Source organism: Pogona vitticeps, chromosome 6 (assembly GCF_051106095.1).
Source record: "Pogona vitticeps strain Pit_001003342236 chromosome 6, PviZW2.1, whole genome shotgun sequence".
NCBI lineage: Eukaryota > Metazoa > Chordata > Lepidosauria > Squamata > Agamidae > Pogona > Pogona vitticeps.
The window spans coordinates 24,850,555-24,873,221 of record NC_135788.1 but is presented as its reverse complement, the minus strand read 5'-3'; the positions used below and the strand labels follow the sequence as shown (position 1 = coordinate 24,873,221).

At 40.6% G+C, this 22,667-nt stretch overlaps 1 protein-coding gene across 2 annotated transcripts in view; it reads left to right on the top strand.

The window, feature by feature from the left end:
* CDK6 (cyclin dependent kinase 6) overlaps positions 1-22,667 on the top strand; it is a 137,795-nt gene that overhangs the window by 10,465 nt on the left and 104,663 nt on the right. For both annotated transcript variants that reach the window (XM_020785171.3, XM_020785172.3), the window contains exon 2: positions 676-1,160. In XM_020785171.3, the coding sequence (XP_020640830.1) occupies positions 928-1,160 (233 nt within the window). In that variant the 5' untranslated portion in view covers positions 676-927. The remainder of the gene's footprint in view (positions 1-675; positions 1,161-22,667) is intronic.

Genomic DNA, 22,667 nt, shown 5'->3' with positions numbered 1-22,667 from the left:
ACCCTATAAATCTCTTTGAACCTAGCCTACTATAATCCCAATCTCACCCTTCCCCCCACCCGGAATTGGAATGTAACTATCCTGTGTACTCCCTGTACCCTGTAATGCCAATAAAGGTTTCTGTATGGATGGACCAGAAAAAAACCAAAATGGAACAAAAACGGCCTGTTACGGGATTAATCGGTTTTCAATGCACTGTAGGTCAATGGAGACTTGACTTACAGACTTTTTGACTTGAGAACCGCCTTCCAATACAGATTAAGTTCTCAAGTCAAGACCCCACTGTACTAATAATGTGGGAGAGGGCTTCTTCAGATGTAGTGCTGTGCTTATGGAATTCCCTCCCCTAGAAAAACCTGACTCATACCAACATTGCCTCTGGTTTAGTGGCAACTTGAAATCTGGTTGTTCAGGATTTATAGTTAGAACGATTGTTTTACAATCCTTTCATTTTGTTGCCTTTAACATAATTTTTAAATTGTTCATTCTGTTTTAAAATGTATACAATCTTAATTTTAAAAAAATCAAATCCGTTTTACTCCTTTAATATCATGTTATTGGGTGTACCCTGAAGATAGTTGAAACAGAGAACAGCAGATATAGGACTGGTTATAAATGTTTTCATAAATATATTTAAAACTGTATTTTTTTTCTGTTTCCTTCCTTGTTCCTTAGATTTAATTAGTTTACACAGGCCGTGATTCCAAAGACTGAGATAACTGCTCTGGATAAGCAAGAAATTCACTGTGAGGCATTGCTGCTTTTGTAAGAAACCATCCAACAGCCTGGTCCATCTGTATGTAAAAGCTCTGGGCACAGCATTCAGGAGCAGCAAAGGGCTCTTTAGCACACAGGGAACCAGGACGACAGCTACAGTGCCTTGCCACACCACAGGACGAAGTGGGAAAGAAGGAGAGAAACAGCAGCATGGATAAAGACAGCATGGCTTTAGCTGACCAGCAATATGAATGTGTAGCTGAGATCGGTGAAGGCGCCTATGGGAAGGTGTTCAAAGCCCGTGACTTGAAGAATGGCGGGCGCTTTGTAGCCCTGAAGAGGGTCCGGGTGCAGACAAGCGAGGAGGGGATGCCACTTTCCACCATCCGTGAGGTGGCTGTCTTGAAGCATCTGGAGACGTTCGAGCATCCCAATGTGGTCAGGTGAGAAAGGGAAGCACACTTGGAACTTGTAAATGTACTTTTCAGAGTATAATTCCCAGAATCCTCCACATAGTATTGCCAGTGGCCAGGCTACCTGAGGGTTTCTGGGAGGTGTAGTGCAGAAAAACAATGGTGTCCATGTTCTTGACAAGGTATATCAGCTGGGTTTCAGCTGCTTTTTTTTAGTTGAACAAGAAACATTGGTTGTTTTGAACATGAGGTTTGTATATATGGATCGGCTGAGCACTAAATGGAATGAGCTTGAAGTTTGCTTAAGCAGATGCCTTGCCAACCAGCCTAACCCATCCTTTCTTGAGCTTTCCCTCCCACGCATTCAAACATCCATCTCCAGAGGCATAGGTGTGTGACTTAAGTATTTGAGTGGATGGGCATGGAGCCATGCGCATGCTTTATTTTCCTAAGTACAAAAAGGAAGAATACAGTTCTTTTGTCATAGGTATTTGTTGTGCCAAATACAACAGCTGAGGCTATTCTTTCAGTTCTACTAAAACTTGGTCAGCATGGCAGGAAGCATCCTTTGTGTGAACCAGGATAATCCTGTAATTGTGGAGAATCAGAATTTGGTATAGGGAAGCCTCTTTGAATCTGATGGAACCCCTTGACTTCAAAATCTTTATCCAGCATATTAGATCAGGTGGGGATAATAGAAACTGTAGTCCCAACAATGTTCTGTAAGGGAGGCTGGTCTTGGTTATGTAGTTTTATAAAATATCTGCTTCCAAAAGATGCAAGGAATTCAAATGAACATTGTAAATAAATCATAATAATAACAAGGTCTGAAAAGTCAACTACAATCATAACTCCAGCATCCAAAATCCAAGCCTGATTTAAAAAACAAAAACAAAAGATGCTTAGGTTTGGACTTCACTAAGATCTAAAGGAGCAGATTTATATCATTCTAGGACAACTAATGTATTTGTCAGTACTGTTATGTCCAAAATTGTATGAACAGTAAGTATCTCACAAACTCAAAAGAGTACTTCAGTTTGATGATTTAACTGGAAAATAGTTTAGTAATTTTGTTGAAGCTCAGAGATTAAGTAAAATACAAATACCCATTGCTACTTGGTGTGAGATTTATTATGCAATGCAATATACAGCATATCTTCTCACAAAACAAAACAAAATAAAAGTTCTGTTGGGTGCAATTCAGTATACCCATCCTGTTTAGTTTGTATACATCAGAGCTCACAACAGTTTCTTTTAAAATCCGGCCAGCGTGATGAGCCATACTAGTGAGGGACTCTTAGCCTTATATTTAAAAAAACCAAAAACCTAACTTGTCAAAGCTTTAACAGGGAAATACATTACTTGTTAGCCCTTGAAGGTAGAACGAATTTTGGGAGCAATTCCCAACCTGAATTAGTCTGAAATTAGAACATTATGACTGGTGATAGAAGTCAGGAAGTAGAATTGACTTTTTCATTATTAATTTTCTCATATGTGATAGTTGTCCTTTTAGTAAATACAAAACTGTGCAAGGCTCCTTATGAGCAGCTGTTCATTCTCTTAGGTTTGTAATTGTAGTTTTGGTTGGTAACTGTGTTAGTTGGAGAGGAAGATTCATTGGCTAGTTTGACGGGTGTAGTCCCAGTAGTTTTAATCATGCATTTCTTTAGATGAGTAATGTCTCAGATATGTGATAATGTGAGGTTAAAGTTAGACTTACGATTAAGCAGAGAAAATCATACTGTACAAACTGAGAACCATGACAGAATTGGGAAAGAGTTTTAATACATTTTTCCAAGGAATATCTGCAAATATTTGATCTTAATAAATCTCCCTCCCCACTTGTGGATTATTTTGGAATCCAGTAAGATATGTAATGCTGCAGTTCTCCTTACCTGGAAATAAAGCTTCACCACATTCAGTGTATTTGTGCATGAAAAGGATTGTGCTGTAAGTTGTATTTCTGGTTTATCAAATTGATGAAGTAATTTTATATTTGCAAAGGGAAATAGATTTTTAAAATCCTTCTGTTGTTTTCTAGATAAAGTGAAAAAGGATTATTTATTCAACCCTTATCTATAAAATGGTTGAATACATTCTAGTTTCTATAGGAAGGTGGATGGGAGGATTCGGTGCAGAAGAAAATTTGATGAAGCATTTCTGCTGCTCCAGCTCCTATCAATTTCAGGGCAATTTGTCTTGTTAAAATCTGTTAATTAGTACTCCTTGCGTACAGTTTTTCAAGCATCTTTTTTTTCCCTAGCTTAAAATCATAGACTTTTGTAACAAATCAATATTCATTGAAATCCAATGCATTCAGTCAGTAGCATTGCCAAGTGTCTTTGAAAGAAATAACTTATTCAGATACTGTGGTGATTTTAGTATAACTTTTTCAGAACAAAACCATGTCAATAACTTGCTGCTTGAACTTCCCCGGTGTAATAAAATTCACATACTTTACTAACAAAGTGAATGAATATCTCAAGATGCACACTTTATTTATATCATTTAGCATTTATTGCTCTTACTATTTTGTCCTTCACTGAACAATCAATAAAATGGGACCTTAAAACTAATAGAACCTTATGGAATTATTTATGACTATGTAGCTGAGCATTTTTAACAATAAAGCTTTAAAGCAATAAGACAAGAGAAAAGGTACTGCAACTGGCTGGATTGTTCCTTACTTTGGTGCTCACAACAATATAATAGTGATAACCATGTACCGTCAAGTCAATTCTGATTTATTATGACTTTTTTCAGAGTTTTCTAAGTAGAGAATACTCAAATGTGGTTTACCATTCCCTTCTTCTGGGGGCATCCTCAGACTTTGCAGCCCAAGGGTACACAGGCTGGCTCTTCTGGTATGCACAGTGAGAACTGAGCTCCCAACATTTGGTTCTGCCGCTTACAGACAGCCCTCTTTTTATCATGGTTGTAGGAAATACAGGGCTAAATCCAATAGTTAGCATTTGCTTATATTAACACAGTTTTGTTTCTATTGGAGAAAGCTGGCAATGTTTTCTTTTCTAATGCATCCACTCAGCAATCCTACAAGAGTTGCATTTCAGTTGATTGTGGTCATTCTGTACAAAAAAGCAAAAACAACTCACAAACACATACTCAGCAACAAGCTAGAAATATTTTTTTCTGAGCAATTCAACTCAATTACTTAGCAATTATTTAGCGTAAATTCAGGACAAATCTTAGGGTTTAATGACACAAATGTATTCAATTAAAATTGTTATCTGGCTGATAATACTTTTTTTTTCAGCCTAAACATTTTGTGAGGGTTCGCTTCCAGGCTCCTGACTTGCCCGGAATAAATCACCAGACTTGCGTGGTTTCGAAATTGGAGTAACGTTTATTGCATTATTTAACAGAAATTCGGTATCAGCAAAAGCATTCAAACGTTTCTCCCTATCAAACAACGGGTCTGACAAGGGTTTCCATTCTTCAACTTTGTAAGGGTTTCCCTCTTGAACATTCCAGAGAAACACCCATGTTTAATAACGGTCCATTCTCCCCCTCCAATAAGGGGATTGTGTCCACGTCTCGCTGGTCCACCCAAGTGAAGTCTGGGGAGGGATTGATCATCTGCCACAGTCCTCCTGCCGTTCCATCTGCTGCATCCCCCATATTCTCTATTCTAATCTCTCTGTTCTCTCTCCACCTTTTCCTTTTCCTTCCTCAGTCTCCTTCTCCACTCTTTCGTCTCCCTTCCCCCCCCCCAGTGAGATCGTTTGGGGGTATTCTCTCGCCTTCTCCTAGCATCGGCTTCTTCTTTAGGGACTCTTAGCTTTTCCACCTTGCCAATCCACGTGTCACGTTCCCAGGGGTTACAACAGCAGAGTCCGATAAGCCAGTCCTATGTCAGGAATTCAGAGAATGCAGAGCCGATATTCAAATACCAGAGCCAACTCACACAACGTAGTCCAGGGTCAGAGTCCAAAGCCAAAATGCACAATGTAGTCCAGGGTCAGAGTTCAAAGCCAAAACGCACAATGTAGTCCAGGGTCAGAGACCAAAGCCAAGGGTCCAGAGAACAAGGTTCAAGGTTGTCAGGAGCGTGGATGCAAGCCAGAGGTTTGACTTTTTGCTTCCATGGATTTTCAGCCGTCTGAGAGCTGATTATATAGTAAAACAGCCCCCTGAACTGCTGGAAGCCTTTTCATCCTGTCAGAACTCAGGGCTAGTTGATTGGATGTTTCTGCGGGCAGCCTTCAAGCGATCCTCTGACCTTTTTGTCATACGTCTTCCCCGAGGCCTGGCCCTCAGCCTATCTACTGGGGGAGGAGAATCTGGAGGCGATTCAGTTGTTTGTTTCTAATCGCTCAGCATTCTCCTCAGCTACAGTTAACCCCTCAGGCTAACTCTTTCAAATTCTCCTCTATCCTCCCTGGGTCTGGTCCAGGTGGTCTTGTCTTCTTGGCTGGGGGAATTGGTGGGGTTTGACTTTCTTTATCGACCGTGGGCGGGAGGGATGGCACTCCTGTGAGAGGCACCTTGCTCTCACCTCCGGTCTTACACATTTAGAATTCATTCTTAGTCAAGATACCTGGAAAGCAGAACAATTTTCTGCATACTCTCTTTCAGAGTGTTTACAGCTTGTGTTTCTGATTATAAATCTTCATGCTCATCTAAGTAAATATAAATTAAATAAATGAATAATAAATAAATAAATAAACTTATTTTGATGTACCTTGGGAGTTCTCTCATCTCTTGCTTTAGGAAATGTGCAAACATCTTTTACCCATGTTGTATCTCAGTTCTGCAGATACGGAGAGTGCCTGTAGCACTATGGGGCGGTATATAAGTCCAATAAATAAATAAATAAATAAATTCATATACAGTGGTGCCTCGCTTAACGAGCGCACCGTTTAACGAAGAATCCGTATAGCGATCCCTTTTTGGGGATTGCTATACGGATCAGCCCCAATCGCCGCACTCGCTTTGCGACGATTGGGGCGTCCGGCGGCCATATTGGAGCCACCGAACAGCTGATCGGCGGCTCCAAAATGGCCGCCGGACGCGAAAACATCGCTGGAGGGGTAAGTTTTGACGCTTATTGGAACGCATTAAACTTAGTTCCAATAGGCTTTCCTTACCCGCACAGCGATGTTTTCATATAGCGGTTAATCCGGAACGGATTAACCTCGCTATACGGGGCACCACTGTATCATACTCTCCTTTAAATGGGATCTAAATTCTATCTCAGTTTTGCCAGTTTTCTTTCCTGTCAACCAAGTCCAGTGGCCCTGGCAGATAGTATATAGAGTAATAGTGAAGCTATAGACATTTTGTGGCTAGGGAGCATCCCCTGAAATTTTGCGGTGAGGCACTCCTCTTTGTTGTGGTCCAGAAGCTGCCCCAAGTGAAGCCCACTTAGTTGGGTTTCATGTACATGTAAATATTAAGTTATTATCATGCAATATTCTTCATGTATCTTAATGTAAGTGTACATCCCTTTTTTTATGGAAGAGCTCAGACTTCATTCTTGGAAGCTCTGATTAAGGAAACTCAACTTACAGCTGGGAACAATAATTTCTATTCTATTCTATTCATCTACCTTCCTACGCACCTACCTTGGAGTTACCCAGCGATTTACATGGCTATGTGGAGATCTGAACCAACATCTCTTATGTTTATTCTAATACTGTACATCAGTGGTCCCCAACCATTTTAACCCTGCGGACCAGCTGGGGAAGCCAGGGCACCCCTCTGCGCTCGTGTGCATGCACTCTTGTGTGGGTGGGTAGTCGTGCACATGCACAAAGGAGCGGGAGGGTGGTTGCGTGGGCACGCATGCATGAAGGGCAGCATGGCGCTCGTGCAGGTGTGCATTCTCTTGTGCGCATGTGTGAAGCTGTGGGGGAGTGCTTGCGCAGGCATGCATGCAGGCGCAAAGGGGCTGTGCAGGGGGAATGCATGCAGGGCTTAGGCCACGGACCGGCACCGGACCGTGGACTGGGGGCTGGGGACCTCTGTCTGTAATAATCTAAGTATATGCAAACCGCATACAAGCATACAAGGATATCTGCAAGTGGGATCTGAAGGCCTTGGGAATGGACCTCAACTGATGGGAAACTTTGACATCTGAGCGTTCAGCTTGGAGATAGGCGGTGCAGCATGGCCTCTACCAATTTGAAGAGACACTTGTTCAGCAGGCTGAGGCAAAGAGCCAGTCCCGAAACCAGCAAAATCGGGGAGCTGGACAGGGGACAGATTGTATTTGTCCTCAGTGTGGAAGGGACTATTACTCGAACTGGACTCCTCAGCCACACTAGATGCTGTTCCAAGATCTCTATTCAGAGCATGTTACCATAGTCTCTCGAGACTGAAGGATGCCTACTATAAAATGCAAACTACAAGTGATTTTGGAACTAAGTTGCTAATTTAACACTAGGTATGTTTACAGTGGAATCTGAAATGTCAGATGCTAAAAATTCCCTTGGGAAAAGTTGTCCCTGTACAAATATTCTCTTTTTCACATTCTCTATTTAGAAAATTTATAGTTTATTAGGAATACTTTCTAAAACCTAGACATATCAAATGCATGTGGTAAAATAATTAAATGTAGAGTATACAGTCCAGAGTTGAAACAGGAAGATGACATGCTTAATTAGGCTTTATTGTGTACAGTAGATAAATCTGGCAGAAATATTTTCACTAGTTATGTAAGTTGCTGCTCTGCTTGCGGAAAACATGAAGTATACGTAGACAAAAGAGAGACTTTGCCAGGAATAAATGACCTAGTGGATTCAGGAAATTCCTGTGTGTAAAATTAGGAGTATTTCCTGCCATAATGCATCTGTAAAAAATTGTTCTTCTGATTATAGCTGTTGTGTTCCGCCCATCCATCATCTTACATGTTCTAGAGTCTACATTTATATAATATGAATCAGAAGTGGAGTATTTTGAAATAATTATATTTAGGATTTGTAGTGAATTTTTGGGGACATAAAATTCATAATTTGCATTGCATTTAAAGATATTCATGGTTATGGGAAGTGTTTGGTTTCATTAAGGCTCTTTGTGAAGTACACAAACTTTCGTAATGTGCTCTGAACTTTGACTGGGCTGACTTTTCCACTAGCGTTTGTTTTTATTTTTTGGAGTTAAGTATCATAAGCCTCAAATTCACACAAAAAATAGTGTGATAATTGGAGCTCTGTTCATGTTGCTAAGCAGGTTGCCCAAAATTCTGGTGTATGAGACTATTTATAGTAAAATTAACTATGTGCAATGAAAGCAGTGGTTCCAAGCTCACAAAGGCACAATATCGTTTGGAAAAAACAATATATCATTCTCTTCCTTTTTGTTTGTTTGTTTGTTAACTCCCAAGATACTTATCTGAGAAAATAAGCTTCAGTTCCAAATAATGAATCAGATAGTGCAAGATACATCCTTACACTGTTTCCTAATACAGTGGTGCCTCGCACAACGAGCACCCCGTACAGCGATGAATTCGCTCTACGGGGACGTTTTTTCGATCACCCAATGGATGAAAATCGCAGAGCGAAGGTCGGTAAGCGGTTCGCTTACCGACCTTCACTTTGCGACCCGACAATCAGCTGTTCCGCGGCTACAAAATGGCCGCTGGAAGCCCCAAAATGGCCGCGCGCAGCGTTTTTGCGCCCTCGTTAAGTGAGTGGAGGGCGCGAAAATGGCTGCCAGCCATAGAGGAACATCGCTGTATGGTGAGTAAATCAGCCGATTGGAACGCATTAAACTAAGTTTAGTGCATTCCAATGGCTTTTAATCCGGAATGGATTAACCTCGCTGTGCGAGGCACCACTATACTCTGGAGTGGCCAGTGAGTGTAATTCCCCTGCTCCCACAATTTTCTTAACATTTAGCATCATTATTCCATATGATTGAAAAAAGATATGTCTGGTGGGGTGGGGGGATGAGGAGAGGGGAATACAATTTCCAGACATAGAAATTAAAAAGGACTGTTTAATAATCAAGGCCTGTCCTATCATGAGGCAAATTAAGGTGGCTGCCTTAACCAGCAGGCTTTGTTACGAAAGTTTAGCAATTTTTTGGTTACAACTTTGTTATTGTTTTATTTTACTGCTGGAAGTGGGGATAGTTGCATGTGGGATACAATCTCATGTGCCAAAATGACTTGAATCCTTTGGGTATTTTGACTTGGATACATCATGGTGGCCATTCCCTGGCCTTAACTCCTTAAGGAGTTATCTGTCTTAGAAAAATCCTTTTAAGAGTTTTTGCAACTTTTTTTTTGTCTGTTCAAAAGCATCGAACAGACAATTTAAAAAAAAAAAGCTCAGTTCAAACTCCCATCCTAATGTTAGCCTCATATTAGTATCACCAGCTCTTCCCACAAAGTCATGACTTTATAGAGTGATATTTGTGTAGATGCTGCCAGAACTTCAAAAAGTCACACCATGTTTTTGAACTATGAAGTGTTCCTGGTATTTGTGTACTTAGCAGTTAGCACTGAACTGTTTCCTTGGATCAGGGGACCCCAACTCATGTTCTGCGGCCTATTGCCGGTCTGTGGCCATGGCAGGACCAGGCTGTGGAGACAGATCTCCCACCCCCTGCACGCACTCCCACCCACCCACCACACCAGCATGCATGGTGTGCCACCCGCACGCACGGATGCCTCTCCGCGAACACGCCCCTCCATGAGTGCCCCTGCCTTTGTGCATGCACACAAGCGTGTTCCACCCCTCCGCACATGCATGCAAGCGTGCCCTGCCCCTCCACAAGTGGGCTCCGCCCCTCAGTGAGCGCGCTCCGCCCCTTCACACATGCAAGCAAGTGCATTCCGCCCCTCTGCATGCATGCCCTGGCCACCCATGAGCACAGGGGTGCCCTGCCACCCCATACACCGACATCACCCCCCCAACTGGTCCGCGAGTCAGAAAACGTTGGGGACCACTGCCTTAGATAGACAGCAGGTGACACTACATTTGGTCCATTATGACAGTTCTAGTTTGGTTTGTTATAATCCTGTGACATAGATTTACATGACTTCATCTAGGTCTTCAGTTGATGTTACCTTTAATGAATTAAGGAACAAAGTGCCAATTAAAAAATCAGAGTGGGAAAAACATGTAAAGAATAACACAGGGAATAATCCACACTCTAGAAGCCAGTATGAAGAGAAGTGCTTAGTGGGTGGATGGAAGGTGTGAGTGGACGTATGCGGGTCTGTGATACAAGTTTTTAATACGTGGGAGGTGTTTGTGTACAGTGGTGCCTCGACTTACAACTATAATCTCTTACAGAAGATGGAAGTAACTCAAACCGGTTGTAAATCGAAGCGCCATTTCCCATAGGAATGCATTGAAATGCAATTAATCCGTTCTGGCTGAAGAAAAAAATCACACAGACAAAAAAAAATCATTGCAAGACTCATTGGAAATGCGATTAATCCCTTCCGGCTGAAGGGGGGGGAGAAGAAAATTTATTTATTTATTTATTTTATTTGTACCCCGCCTATCTGGTCAATACGACCACTCTAGGCGGCTTCCAGACTAGCAATCAAACGTGCAAGACACATTGGAAATGCACCTAAAACAATTGGAGCAGATCAGAAATGCACAGAGAACAAAGGGGACAGGTTGGAAATGCAAAGAAAACAAAGGAAAAGGCAAGGGAAGCATGCAGAATCCCCAAACCTTGGGCCTTCAGATGTTCTTGTACTACAACTCCCAGAAATTCTGGCCAGCAGAGGTGGTGGTGAAAGCTTCAGGGAGTTGTAGTCCAAGAACATCTGGAGGCCCAAGGTTGGGGACCACTGTACTAGAGACCCTTTTTGTTTTTAATTTTATTTTGTAGGTTGGGTGTAGGGATAGGGCGACAGGGGATTGAACAGGGGTTGTAAATTAACGTGAACATTTTACAGTATTCATTCTTATCTATCACATTTCAAAGATACATAAGTTTCCAGTGTAGTTTATTTATAATACATATTCTACAGTGGTGCCTCGACTTACAAATTTAGTTTGTTCCGGAACTCTGGTTGTAACTTGAAATGGTCATAGGTTGAAGCACCATTTCCCATAGAAATGCATTAAAATACAATTAATCCGTTCTGGCTGAAGAAAAAAAATCACCAACGCGTCCCCCCCTCGCAAGACCCATCAGAAACACGATTAATCCATTCAGGCCGTGCAAGACCCATTGGAAATGCAAAAAAAGCAAAAAGCAAACAAACTCCACAAGACCCATCGGAAATGCAAAAAAAGCAAAACAAAAAGCTAACAAACTGTGCAAGACCAATTGGAAATGGGGAAAAAGCAAAGCAGAAAGCAAACAAACTCCACAAGACCCATCGGAAATGCAAAAAAGCAAACACATTGTGCAAGACCTTTCAGAAATGGGAAAAAAGCAAAGCAGAAAGCAGACAAACCGTGCAAGACCCATCGGAAATGGGGGTAAAGCAAAGCAGAAAGCAAACAAACCATGCGAGACCCATCGGAAATGCAAAAAAAGAAGCAAAAACAAATAAACTCCACAAGGCCCATCGGAAATGGGAAAGAAAAAACCCCAAAAGTAAAGAAACCCCGCAACGCCATTTGGTAATGGGGGGGGGGACCAAAAAGCAAACAAACCCTGCAAGACCCATCGGAAATGGGGGGAACTAAAAAAAACAAACAAACCCTGCAAGACCCACCACAGCATAGAAACATAATCCTACCACCCATTCCAAAACTGTATTTCTAAATTAATCTTAGGCTTTCAATTATCAAATATTAATTTGCATTCTATTTCTAAGCCAATCATAAAATTTATGCCAACAATCTTTATGATTTATCTTTCTTGTTAAGTCTAGACTTTCTGATAGTTTATCCATTTCCACCGTATCCAGGGTTTTTACTATTAACTCCTCTTGTGATGCACTCTCCGGGTCTTTCCAATGTTTAGCAAAAAGAATTCTTGCAGCTGTCAAGATATGGATGGCTAAATATTTTTCCATTGGATCTGTTGAATTCGGGATTATATTTAGAAGAAAAAATTCAAGGGTTACCGTTATCAGAATCCCTAGAACCTCTTGCAACAGCATTTCAACCCTTTCCAAATATTTTTGGCCTTTCCCACATGACTACCACATATGATAAAAAGAACCTTCTTTTTGTTTACATCTCCAACAAAGATTTGCAATTTTAACATCCATTTTGGCTAGTTTTGTGGGAGTTATATACCATATATAAAGCATCTTTAATATATTTTCTTTAAAAGCTACTAACTTAGTAAGTTTTATATTGTATTTCCATATTTTTTCCCACTGATACAAACTTATATTGTGCCTACTTTATTATACATTCCTTAACCACCTCCTCCTGGGTATTAAAATCCAATAAAAATTATATAATGCTTTAATATGCTTCTCTGTGGTATCCAGGATGACTCTGTCAAAGGGAGTATTGTCTACATAAAAACCTTGCTCCTTATCATTACCATATCTTGAAATCAATTGAGAATGTGACCACCAATCTATATCAAATCCTAGCATCATTAGTTCATCTTTGTTTTTTAATGTCCCATCTGCTTTTAGTACTTCTCTATGCATTAAGATTTTCTTGTTTTCTCTCAAGAGAAAATGCCTCCACTGGTGTTACCCAGCATGGTATTTTCACACATGTGTGTCTTTGGATTTTAGTTCAAGACAATAGTAAAGATTTTCTCAAAATATGATTATTGAATAGTTTGCCACTCTACTGTAGCAAAGAAAGGCATGCCGCTGTCATTTCAAATCATGACCTTCCAATTTTAACAGTCTTTGATTTTCCAATAAAATCCAATCTTTAATCCATATTAATGAGGAAGCCCTATAGTATAGCAGCCAATTCAGAAGGCTCATTCCTCCTGTCTGTTTCTTGTCCTGAAATGATTTTAATTTTATCCTTGGTTTCTCCCCTTGCCAAACAAACTTAGATATAATCTGACCAAGGTCTTTAAATATTGATTGTTTCAGAATTAGTGGAATGTTTTGGAATAAGAAAATCAATTTTGGTAAAATATTCATTTTGACTGTTGGAATTCTGCCCATCATTGTTACTTGTAGATTTCCCCATCTAGTCAAGTCTTTCTTTATTTCTTCCATCATTTTCAGATAATTATCTTTCATTAAGGTACTTGCTTTCTTTGTAAAGTTTATTGCAAGATGTTTTACTTTCTTTCCCTCCTGGAAATTTGTAAGATTCAAGAGATCATCTATTTCGTTATGTTGCATGGTTTCGATAAAATTTTGTCTTTCTATGGTTTATTTTCAGGCCCATCATTTCTCCAAACTCTCTTAATTCTTTCATAAGTGGCTTAGTTGATTCTTGTGGATCTTCCTCCACTATGAGTAAATCATCTGTGAAGGCCTATACTTTAAATGACTCACCTCTAATTTTGAGCACTTTAATTTTATCAGAAATTCTTATCTGCTGCATTAGAATTTAAATTACTATCAAAAAGAGCAGTGGTGATAATGGGCAACCTTGCCTAGTACCTTTTTGTATTTTAATTTCTTCTTATTTCTACATTAATTCTTATTTTTGCTTTTTGATAGAAATAGATCACTTTTATATTGTTGATAAAGGATTGACTCGCCTCCATTTCTTCTAGTTGGAGTATCAAAAGGTTCCAGTTTATGTTATCAAAAGCTTTCTCTGCATAGATTAAAAAATAATGCCATTGATTTTTCTGGATGTGCCTCATAGTATTCCAGGACGTTTATAAGGTTCCTTACATTTTGTCTTAAATATCTTTTTGGAAAAAATCCTGCTTGATCTTCATGAATTACGTTAATCAATAATTTCTTAAAGGGTAAAATCAATATTTCCTCAGACTTTCTGTAGTACTCTGCACTAATCCCATCACTTCCTGGAGATTGTGTACTAGAGAGTCTTAAGTGCTTATGGAATCATTAGTATTTTATATAGGTTCAAGAAGTTGCTGTCAAGAGCAGCAACTCTCTTATGTATGTGATATTTAGTTCTCAATTATAGCAGAAGTTGTAAACTTGCCCCTAAAGTCTTACACTTCAGATTACTGGAAAAGACACACACATGCTGCAAAAACCAAATACTTTTATTATAAATAACTGCCTTCTCCATGATATGCTGGTTTTCTGTGTGTAGTAATGCTTCTTTGTATGAAAGGATTTTGTTATGGGAATCCTCAGCAGCAAGTTGAGGTGTTGCAGCGTTGCAGTTGATGCATGTTTACCACAACTTTATTGGCAGTTTCTGAGAACTAGATCCAAGGAAGGGTCCTTGACAAGAGCCATCATTGCGATGAAGAATAAAACAATACCCAGCAGTAACTGAAAAGTGTACTTTAGCATAATACAGTGGTGCCTCGCTTGACGATGTTAATTCGTTCCAGCGAAATCGCTGTAGAGCGAAAACATCGTCAAACGAAATAAAAAAGCCCATTGAAATGCATTAAAACCCAGTTAATGGGTTCCAGTGGGCTGAAAACTCACTGTCCAGTGAAGATCCTCCATAGGGGCAGCCATTTTCCATGCCTGTGCAGTGAGGAATCCGTTCCTAAGCACAGCGGCGGGCCATTTTCTTCAGTCGGCGGCCCTTTTGAAACCCGACAATCAGCTGTTTTTGATCGTCGTAAAGCAAAATCGGTTCCCGAGGCAGGGAACTGATCATCGCTAAGCGAAATTCCCCCATTTAGACCATTGTTTTGCGATCGCAAAAACCTCATCGTAAAGCGATTTCCTCATTAAGCGAGGCAATCGTTAAGCGGGGCATGACTGTACTTTTAATGATGGATTAGCTCCAGATTTATACTTGGGGTAGACCCACTGAAACCATCATTAGTTCTGTTACTAACAACTAGTATAAATCCCATTGATTTCAGTGGCACTGCTGAATGTATGACTATATCTGGAAAGAACCAAGTGATTATTTGAAAAGTGGGGGACACAATATTTATTTATTTATTTATTTATTTATTTATTTATTCTATTTGTACCCCACCTATCTGGTCAAAACGACCAATATTTTTTGTTATATACAGAAAAGAAAGTTTGTCACTTACCAACTAGAGGAATGTTATCTGTCTAATCATACTGTTTCCCCGGAAATAAGACCTAACCTGAAATCAAGCCCTAGTATGATTTTTCAGGATGCTCGTAATATAAGCCCTACTCCAAAAATAAGCCCCAGTTAAGTGAAACCCTGCCCTCCACCATTGTGCATAAACAGAAGAAGATGACATGACTGTATTCGTATAAATGTAGATTGTTTTATAAGAAAGAAAAAACACATCCCCTGAAAATAAGCCCTAGTGTGTTTTTTGTAGCACAAATTAGTATAAGACCCTGTCTTATTTTCAGGGAAACATGGTAGGATTATGTATTTTTGTAAGAGTGCAATGTTTAGAAATGCCAGTGTGTTTTCTTATGATTAAATGAAATATCATGACTCTTGGTAATTTATTTAAAAAGAACCCATTTGCCAGCAAATGGTATGTGGATGCTAATTTATCTTCTATATGTGAAATGCATGTATTCTGAGGCAATGATGAACAAGTGGTTTTAAAATAGTATGCCTATGTACTTAAGGACGCCCTGGCGTCATATATAATTAATACACAGAGTTTTTCCTACCCCAGAGAAAACATTCTTGTGCCTAGATACATTGGTTGAACAAATATGATCCATATTATATCTGTTATAACTTAATAAGCATTGGTATAATTTTAAAATGTTATATATTTCTTTTGCAAAATGCTTGTTATTTATTGAAAAAATGTTTTTTCAGTTTCCATGGAGAATGGTGCAGTGTGGTTTTCATCTTTTTTATGAGAATAATGTTTTGAGAGACAGTCTTTGAATCTTTAGATTCAGATGCTTGTCAGCTTTCATGATTTGTCATAAAAATACTAGAGTGACACATTAATGGCACTGGATAAATCACATCATCAAGAGAACCACTCAGTGATTCTTAGAATTATCTACTAAAATCAGTACTGATGGGGCAGTCCAAAGCCATAATCCAAGAAACAGTCCAAATGCTCAGTCAGGGTCCAGGCAATCCAGAGCACAGAGTTCCGGCACCACACAGCTGCAGGTGTTCAGGTGACAGGAGAATAATGCAGCTGTAGGGTTTGCCCCTTGAGTCTCCCAAGGAGAAATAGATCACTTACAAGACCACTTACAAGGAGACATTTCTTGTAGGCAAGTGCTCCACTTTATACTTCAGGTTAGGCTTGTGTCTTCAGCCTACTTCGCTCCTGAGGGCTTGGAGGTCATACCCCCTCCTCCTTGGACTCAGCTCCAGAGCTCCTGTTAACCATAGGTGTAAGCTTCTGAGTCCCTGAAGGCCCAGGATCTTCAGGATCTGGCTCTGGCTCCTACTTCCCCTAGGGTCCAGCACGTCCTCCACCCCATCAGGCTTTGGAGTGTCCATTTCCTTAGGCCCATATATTCTGGAGAACTCCTCTGATGAGATCATGACAACAGCTGAAGGATCCTTGACAAGTGGTTATTGAAACTCTGTTTTAAAACATCTGGCGAGAGAGGATCAACCACCTACCCAGGCAAGCCCATTCCATTGCCAAAGAGCTCTTACTGTCAGTAAGAGTAATAAGTATTCCAAATTGTTGTCTTTTTTTTGTTGTTTATTCAGTAGTCAACTAGCCACGTTCTAGTTAGAAAGATGGATGAATGTTTAGTGTGCAGAAAGTTTTAGGTTCAGTCCCTGCCATATTCAGTTAAAATAATCAGATAACAAGTAATGGGAAAGGACTATGCCAGAGACCTTGGAGAACTGATGCCAATCAGAATAGTTGGTACTGTTACAGAGCAGTTTCATATGCTCTTGATTGTGCAGCAGAGCTGCACTGTGATCCCTTCTTTAAATGTATAGTTATCTGTGGTATGTTAGTTCCCACTCCAGGTCTTAGGCGGTCTGAAGTTTGATTCTGTGAGTATCACAAACTAGTCATATTTGCTCACAATCAGAAGTCTTTGATGAGTGATATTTGCAACATTAGCAAACTGAGGCAGCCATCTCAAGAAGCAGATAAGTTTGTGTGTGCATCGCATTCATTTTGATTATTCTTCCTGAAACACCACTAAGGGCATACCATTCATTTTATGTTTGCTTTTGGTCTCCGGCTCCCAGAATTCTCAAAAAAAAAAAAAAAAAAAGCAATATCAAATTTTCAGGCAGAATTTGAGATTTTCCTGCCCACAGACACACCTACATTTCACTCACCTGGAAGACGTCTCTTTTCCATGTACTCTCAGGCCACTTACTTGTATAAAAAGGACACTACTCCAGTGTTTCTTGGAAGGCCTGAGTCTTCATAGGAGTTATAGGCTCATTGCCCATTAGGCTTTATTGGAGGGCTGCTCCAAAGAACTGTATCTCCCACAAATGTTTCCGCCTCCCAGGAAGCACCGGGGCAGTTTCTTTTTTGTACAGGAAGTAGGCCTGAGACAGTTTTCAGGTGAGTGGAATGTAGGTAGGGGTGTGTGTGTGTGTCTGTCTGCGGGCAGGAACTCACAGAATTCTGCCTGAGGAATCCTTGGAGAATTATGGGAGCTAGAGTCCAAAAATAAGCAAATGCCACAACCTTGATTTCCACAACATGGACAGAATCATGTTGCACAGTAATTTTTCAGGTGTGCACATCTCAAAGGGTGTCACACAGCATCTACAATGCAGGTGGCCCATGTTGTTGTTTAGTCGTTTAGTCATGTCCGACTCCTCGTGACCCCATGGACCAGAAAACGCCAAGCCTTCCTGTCTTCCACTGCCTCCCAGAGTTGGGTCAAATTCATGCTGGTAGCTTCGATGACACTGTCCAAGCAGGTGGCCCATAGGTTATATTATAGGAGAGTTTCTAAGCTAGTGTTCTCAAGGTAGAACTATGTTTGTAAGATATATCATAATATGTGCTGCATCATTGTTCTAGAAGAGTTACTAGTTATCTATCTATCTATCTATCTATCTATCTATCTATCTATCTATCTATCTATCTATCTATCTATCTATCTATCTATCTATCTATCTATCTATCTATCTATCTATCTATCTATCTATCTATCTATCTATCTATCTATCTATCTATTTACCCTGTATGCCGCCCACATTACCCAAAGGTCTCTGGGCAGCTTATAACAAAATACAATAAAAAGTTAAGACAATTAAAATACAATTAAATTATATCCTTTAAAATTGCCATCAAGACCCACAGTTGATATTATTGTATTTCAATTAAAAGCCTTCTGGAACAGGAAGGTTTTGACCTGGAGCCAAAATGTCATCAGCGTCGGCGCCAGACGAATCTCAGTTGGGAGGGCGTTCCATAGTCTGGGGGCAGCTGCCTAAAAGGCCCTTTGTCTACAAGCCATCCTTCTTACCTCCTTGAGGGATGGTTCTTTCAAAATGGTCACCTGGCTAGATCTTAACTGCCGGGTAGTTTCATATGGAAGGAGGCGGTCCTTCAGGTATCCAGGGCCCAAGCTGTTTAGGGCTTTATATGTCAAAACAAGCACTTTAAATTGGGCCCGGGCAGCAACTGGTAGCCAATGTAACTTAAACAGAATTGGCTTGATATGTCCCCTAGCGGCCCCACCACTCACCAGCCGCGCAGCTCGATTCTGGACCAGTTGCAGTCTCCGGACTGTCTTCAAAGGCAGCCCCACGTAGAGCGCATTGCAATAATCTATACGAGATGTTACCAGTGCGTAACTGTCATGAGACTCTGCTCATCCAGGTAGGGCCGTAGCTGGTATAATTTCCGCAGCTGAAGGAAGGCGCCCCTGGCCACCGAGTCCACCTGGGCTTCTAGAGAGCACCCCCAGGCTGCCAACCCTGTCCCTTAGGGGGAGTGTAACCCCATTCAGGGCAGGGGAATGGCCCTCCAGCCTGTCCAGCGAAGACAGTGGGTATCATTTCTATCATGTGATAAAGGTTAGATTTTAATTTGTGTGAATTGTATGACCTCAAATTCACATTGCTTTCAAAGAGTAACTTTCCGTTTCAAAATGTAGTTTGGCAAACTCTGAATAATGTGTGGCTGCTGAAGTGGGGAAAAATATGAAAAGAAAATACATATGCTTGTATGGCCATTTAAAAAGGTAAAGGTCCCCCTGGACAATTTTTGTCCAGTCGTGTTCGACTCTGGGGGGTGGTACTCATCCTCGTTTCCAAGCAATAGAGCCAGCGTTTTGTCCGAAGACAATCTTCCGTGGTCACATGGCCGTTACCTTCCCACCGACGTCGTCCCTATTTATCTACTTGCATTTGCATGCTTTCGAACCGCTAGGTTGGCGGGAACTGGGACAAGCGACGGGCACTCACTCCGTCACGTGGATTCGATCTTATGACTGCTGGTCTTCTGACCCTGCAGCACAGGCCTCTGCGGTTTAACCCGCAGCGCCACCACGTCCCTGTGTGGCCATATAGTTATAAGAATTTGCCAAGTTTGTTTATGTAGGGTATAAAATGAATAATCATTTCACTGAGTATTGTTACAAAAATCTAACTTCAATATTGTTCTTTGCAGGTTTTAGAAGACACAGGAAGTATGTACAAGTATGGAAAAACCTGTAAGAGGATTTTCCCCCCCTTAAACTTGCCACAGAGTACTTGGTAGTCTTGGTGTATGTAGATGAAGCATTTACAGCTGAAACTTGCTTGGGTAATGACTCAAAGTATCTGTTGCTGTTTAATATTTCTGAGGAATTTCCCTTCTCAGAATTATCATGCTATATGCTGGTAGTGTCAGTTTAATGTTTCCCAAACTAACACATTTCTTCTGTAAGCATTGTGTGACTGCAGTTCTCAGCTCTTCTGATAGCTTTTGTTTCTCTCCCATTTTTCAAGCTAGACTTGTAGTGTAAATGAGTTGTGTGTTTGTGTGTGAGGGAGGATTCAGCATCTCTCTGCTCTACTACCCCCCCCCCCAATTTGATCTGTTAGTTTGCATACAGCTGCTGAGTAGACAGTTACCTTTGAAAGGAACATTTGGCTGGTTTAATTTGATTAGAACAAGCCACCTCAATCATTTCTTAACTAAGAGTGCTTTTATTTTTGCTGGCTAGTAGGAGTTGGGAAAGTACTGGCTAGTAATAAGATATGGGAGAAAATAATAGAAAAGGACACAAATTTCCTAAATGATGAAATAGTCATAGTGGGATTTTTATTTTTATTTTTAATTGTTTAATTGTTTTTAACGGAAGTGTTTTAAGTTAACAAAGTACTATTTGTGGCAAAACCCCACTCCTCACAAAGTAAGATAGGGTAGAAAGTTTGAGTAACAAACAGATTATTGCAAGGGACATACGGTGATGTTCTTTAAGTTGCTATACTTCAAATTTTGAAATAAAGTGTTATGAAATTAAGTACAAGATCCAGCTGTCAATTGAGTTCTTACTCCTTTTTGTTAGTTAACCCATTTGTAAAAGCATTGCATCAGAAACTTCAGTCAGTATTTTAATTAGTTACATTTATTATTCAAGATCTCAAAGTAGTTTATTAGCATTAGAGTTACAGCTTTGAGAAGTAATTTTTGCTTATCCATTCCTTCAAAGCTCTTAGATTTATTTATTTTTTGAACTTTTAAATTTGCTGGGCCTCTGGCCTGTAGCATAAAACACAATCCTTTCATCCACCTAATCATAGCCTCAGCACTCACAGCAGCAGATGAGAAGGCATTAACCAGCACTTGAACAGTGTGATATTCCTTCATATTGTTTCATGAGGCTGCATCCCTTAACTACTGTATAGGTAAAGGTAAAGGTTCCCCTCGACATTTACTCCAGTCGTGTGCGACTTGAGGGCGCGGTGCTCATCCCCATTTCCAAGCCCTATAGCCAGTGTTTGTCCAAAGACAGTTTCTGTGGTCCCGTGGCCAGCGCGACTAGACATGGAGCGCCATTTCCTTCCTACCATGATGGTACCTATTTATCCTACTCGCATTTGCATGCTTTTGAACCACTAGGTTGGCGGGAACTGGGACAAGTGACGGGAACTCACTCTGTCGCATGGATTCAATCTTACGACTGCTGGTCTTCCGACCTTGCAAGCACAGAGGCTTCTGCGGTTTACCACGTCCCTTTCCCTTAACTATAACAGTAACTAAAAGTTAAAGCTGGATTACAGAAATAACAAAGGTATAACTACAAGTAAACTATCATCTGAGAACTCCAAAGCTGGAAGGGACCCTCTGAATCACTGAGTCCAGCCCCTTTCAGGGAGACACTGTCGGAAATTGAACTCCCAACCTCTGACTCTGCAGCCAGGTTACCTAAAGTAATCCCAAAGGATGAGCCTCGTGGCGCAGTGGTTAAAACGCTGTACTGCAGCTAAAACTGTGCTCACGACCTGGGGTTCAAATCCCAGGTAGCCGGCTCAAGGTTGACTCAGCCTTCCATCCTTCCGAGGTCGGTAAAATGAGTACCCAGCTTGCTGGGGGGGCAATGTGTAGCCTGTATAATTAAAATTGTAAACCGCCCGGAGAGTGCTTTTAGCGCTATGGGGCGGTATATAAGTCCAATAAATAAATAAATAAATAAATAAATAAATAAATAAATAAATAAATAAATAAATAAATAAATAAATAAATAAATAAGTTTAAACCACTAAGCTATCCAGCAGCTCTCCCGGAGAAATGATCAGGGACAACTCATGAGCTCGACAGAGGGACCAGTTTGGGGTTTCTGAGGCCTCCTTTCTTGGACCATGTATTACCTCTGCTGATAACTTGTTATTTATAACTCATTATTTTCCAAACTCTGGCTAAATGTCTTTAACTGTGCTTTCTTATATTTATCTCGTGTTACTTTTGCTTTTTTCTACCTTACTGCTCTTGCCTGGCCCTCCTTTCTCTTGTTTGGCTCCTATGGCATTACTTCCCTCTCTGAGTACAAACTGTTACCTACCTGCTGCAAATGTTTTCTTTGTGTTCTTATGTAAAACGATACATGTGCTGATGGTACAGTAGAAAGAACTGTATTTTAATTATATTTAAATGAATTACCAGGGATAAAAGGAAGAGTGACTCCTAGGCATTTTGGCGCTTCTGGGCATTTCCTTTAGGGATCAGTGCAAGTGTTGTTCTGGCTAAACAATAACAGATGGTAGTAAGTCTCTCCACATTCCATAGCCATGGAATTTGATGTTTGACATAGGCATCTACAAGTTGTGGATCTCCCTGCTGCCAAGAAAAGCTTGGAAGGATGTGTGGGCAGAATCTGGTGAAAGGACTCCTTATATTATCCATACCATATGATTTGGAGGAAGGTACAACAGGACTCCTCAAGGATGGGAATGGAGTTGTCCTGCCCTGCACAGCTCCCTTGCCATAAACTTTACTCTACCTGCCTGATCAGCCACGTTTGCCTGTCCTGTGCTACCTCCGTTCACTGTTTTCTAGAAGAGAAGTTGCATTCTTACTTTGTAACTCAAACGGACTGATGACACTTTAAAAACTGTTAGACTGTTGCTGAAGTTTTCTAGGTATAGTGTACTCCAAATTAGTTTATCATTTCCTTCTTCTAGGACAGAAGTGGTTTGCTCAGGGCTACGCAGGTTG